The sequence below is a fragment of the Nematostella vectensis genome, chromosome 1, assembly GCF_932526225.1.
Source record: "Nematostella vectensis chromosome 1, jaNemVect1.1, whole genome shotgun sequence".
NCBI classification, from domain to species: domain Eukaryota; kingdom Metazoa; phylum Cnidaria; class Anthozoa; order Actiniaria; family Edwardsiidae; genus Nematostella; species Nematostella vectensis.
The window spans coordinates 5,621,529-5,625,601 of record NC_064034.1 but is presented as its reverse complement, the minus strand read 5'-3'; the positions used below and the strand labels follow the sequence as shown (position 1 = coordinate 5,625,601).

Below are 4,073 nucleotides of genomic sequence, written 5' to 3'. Positions count from 1 at the left end.
GTTTGTCTATTACTTTCTTTTACCGAACATCAGGGTTGACATCCAACAAGCATGCGTTAATTTCACCGAAGCTCGATTTTGTTACAAACACAACGAGCAATAAACTCGCCGTTGCCGCAATTAGTTTGCGTTTTCAGGAGATAAAAAAACGCAATGGTGGTACTTTTTTTTTTTACAAAATTTTGGTATTTTATACGTTTTGCTGAAAAAATTTGAAATTTGCTCGCAGTCAACCATGAATGCAAAATGTAGTATCGTCCCTCGCTTTTATTTGCTGAGCGGCTTGCATAGAATGTTTGAAATAAAGGGTTGTTACAAGACGCCTAGGGACGAGGTCAAACAAAAGTCACGGTTCGTTGCTTGTTTGGTCGCGGCGAATTTATGTAGCGTTGCAGAATGGTCTTCGTTGCAGAAGTGTCTAACCAATCAGATTGTCTCTTGTATCTCCCATACCTTCCATCCAATCAAAGTGCCTTGTGATCGTGTCTTGTACCTCGTGGAGATCGTGCCAAGGTAAGATCGTTCATAGGGTCGTGTTGGAATTGTTAACTTGGTGAATCACTTTTTCAGCATTTACCCTTTATTCAAGGTAAGGATCTCCATTAATTATAATAATTTTTGTGTAGATGAAGTTCTGCTAAATATGTTTTTTTTGAAAATCTCTAAGCAAAACAGCGACGACTATTGTAATACTTAAGTATTAGCTCAACTGATGAAAAAAGCAAACCCCATCCAACCTTAAGTTATTAGCCCAACAAAGTCATGGAATAGTGCATGTTTAATTAACAATTTGTTAAGTTCAATCAGGCTCTGTTTTTAAAACAACCCCCAGCGGTTGGAGTCACACAACGCTCCCGGAAACGACTTGGAAGGACTGTCTAGGGCGAATTTAAATTTGCATAGATTGTACCCCGTGAAATTATCAAAAAATCCTTGTATTAAAAATAAAACAAGGTTTTATAATTCTCGTTGTGACTTATGTCCTAGTGACTTATTATCTCTCAAGGTTTAGTTTGGTAGGGGGTACAGAGTTCTTATCGCTACAACAACACAGTGAGAAATGAGACCGCTGACACATTGTGCTTTTAGTAGACTCCTCATCATCACTTTTTTTTGCATTGTTATCATTATACTATTATTTGGTGAAATAAACTTGATTGATTGTTGGGGTCGGCATTTTATACAGGAACCTGCCGTTTATGAATTATCGATTAGGTGAAATAATTACCATCAAACAGCTTAAATAATTACCATAAAACAAAAGATAATCCGTGGTCACTTGTTGCTGCCCCACGTGTCCCGATCAATCATTGTCTACTTTTTTTAAAGGAATAGAAAGAGGTAAATAAAGGCCTGATCAATGACCAGACTATTTGGGGGGCTGAGTAGATAAAGCAAACGATCTACAAGTGTCTGATTTAACAAGGACAAGATTTGAAATATAGAAATATCATGCTGTGGGGAATAAAAAAATAAAGTGTGCTAAGCCCTGGCTAGACTATGCTAGGTACATTGTAGCGCGTGGAAAATCTTGTAGCAGCGACAAAGAAATGTTTCTCGGATAGTTGACAAAATTGGTCGCACACTACATGGTTTCTGGTAGTGGCCAAGGAGGATTTAAAGCTCCTATTATGCCTTGCACGTGAGCAACTCATCATAAACAAACATTTTATAAACAAACCTCTTACATTTTATAGAGTCTATAAACAGATAAAAAATATATCCTAAATTGTAACTACCTGTGGTCTATTGGATTTTAACGGAAAGTAATAGTCATGAAAGCGTTTTATCCACTCAGGTTCTATTCGATGCCCAATTGCAATTTTCTTGTCTAGAGTATTCTTTAAAATCTTGCTTTTCTTAAATTCTCGTATAGTATTATAGTCATGTGCGTTAAAACCCGGTATATTGACCGCTTGAATCCCTAAATCTCTCGCCACTACGCCGATATACGCATCGTCCAAATGAAAGGGGGGACGCTGACTAGTATACCACACTATATCGGGTACCACGTCTGAAGAAATAACATGGAAAGCGCCGCCGCAAAACGGCGGGAAATAGTAGTCTGGAAAATAAGCTTTGCTGATGGCCCACTTACTGCTACAGGGGTCGCGTATTGCTCGATAGCCCTCGTACACATGTCCGCCATAAAAGCGGGCTGGCGAGCCCTGTGAACGAAGCCATGATATAAGTACGGGGAGTCTTATGTACACATCTTCGTCTGTTTTTAGCACGTATTTGCATTTGAGTCTGAGTGTCCATAGATGACTCATAAAGGTTTTGACTACCAGGTTATTGTAAGTATCAATGAAATTACCAATCAATAGATCGTTCTGTTCTTCAGCTTCTCTGATGTTCCTAGAGTCTTGTGAATTGTCGCCGGTTTTGCCCATGGCGAAGAACACTTTCCATTCGAGCTTGTCTTGATTGCTTGCGATATATCCACGCTGTAAATTCGCCAAACCCCATGATCCACGTATCGCCTTTCTATTCTCAGGTTTACGGGGATCTGCGTTCACTACTACAGCGAGATAAAACCATTTGTTTTCAATTCCAACTGGAGAGACCTGTGGATCATTCAAATTGAATTGCACGTATGGGTAGAACTCGTCGTCGCGAATGTGAATCTCGCAGTTTCCTTTTAGGGAGGATAACAACCAGATAAATGCGACGGCGATACACAAAACCAAGAGGGCGCGCTTCACATTGAAAGGGCGACATAAGATATACCACCGTATCATTCTTTCAAATCGAGAAATTCTCTGTAGTCCAGAAGTAATATGTTTCGCGAGACACGTTTAGTATGATAGAGGCTAATATCCGTATTAGCCACTCAAGGTTTTCAACATCTCACCTTTCGGTTACGACTTTAAACTTTTTGCGTCACGACAACTCACTTTGAGTGTCACGACAAAGCACTATTTGATTATCGCTTAAAACATTGCAGGTTTAGTTCACCATATCGCACTTTGTGTCTCAAAACATCGCACTTTGTGTCTTAAAAAACTCATCATTTTGCCTTTGCTTAAAACATTTCAGTATATCGTTCACGACATTCAACTTTGTGCTTGTAACATAGCACTATTTGTCTATTGCATAAAATATTTGACTTTGTGCTTTATAACATGGGACTTTGTGTCTCAAAAAATCTCGCGATTTGCCGAATGCCCAAATTATTTCAGGTTTTGTCTATTGCATAAAATTTTCAACTTTGTGTCTAAAAAAATCTCGCGATTTGCCGAATGCGCAGATCATTCCAGTTTTTGTCTGTGCATTAAATATTTAACTTTGTGCTTCATAACATGGGACTTTGTGTCTTAAAAAATCTCGCGATTTACCGAATGCGCAAATCATTTCAGGTTTTGTCTATTGCATAAAATATTTAACTTTGTGCTTTATAACATGGTACTTTGTGTCTTAAGAAATCTCGCGATTTGCCGAATGCGCAAATCATTTCAGTTTTTGTCTATTGCATAAAATAATTAACTTTGTGCTTCATAACATGGTACTTCGTGTCTTAAAAATATCGCGATTTGCCGAATTGCCAAATCATTTCAGGTTTTGTCTATTGCAAAAAATATTTAACTTTGTGCTTTAGAACTTCATTTCACAAATTTGAAGAGAATTTTCAAATAACTGGATTCTATACGAATGACCTGTGAGCTCCCTACAAGGACTAAAAACTAAACAGAACTTCAGGATAGGCCGAGGAAAAAAAGCCTTAGCGATACGGGATCAAATCGCCCCATGACAGGTAATCCGGAATCCGGAATCCATGAAAAAATGAGATATGGGATCCGGAATCCATGAAAAAATGAGATATGGAATCCGGAATCCATGAAAAAATGAGATATGGAATCCGGAATCCATGCTGCTGGGATCCGGAATCCACGAGAAAAAACCCACATGGAATCCGGAATCTACACACTAGGATCCGGAATCCAGAACCCTATTGGAGAACCTGTCATGGGGCGAATCAAAGGCTGAACTGGTTGAGAGCTCGCTCGAGCTTTATTCAGTGTTCTACAGATGCAGGTACCTCTAGCTCGCCTTGCGGGACTAAGCCCCCAATG

General features: G+C 39.1%; 1 protein-coding gene across 1 annotated transcript; it reads right to left on the bottom strand.

Annotated features, from left to right (window-relative positions):
- Positions 1–760: 760 nt before the first annotated feature.
- On the bottom strand, positions 761–2,838 carry LOC5506449 (beta-1,3-galactosyltransferase 1). Its single transcript, XM_032374849.2, has one exon. It carries the CDS (start codon positions 2,739–2,741, stop codon positions 1,725–1,727), a length of 1,017 nt encoding a protein of 338 aa, XP_032230740.2. The 5' UTR covers positions 2,742–2,838; the 3' UTR covers positions 761–1,724.
- Between the last annotated feature and the right edge of the window lie 1,235 nt (positions 2,839–4,073).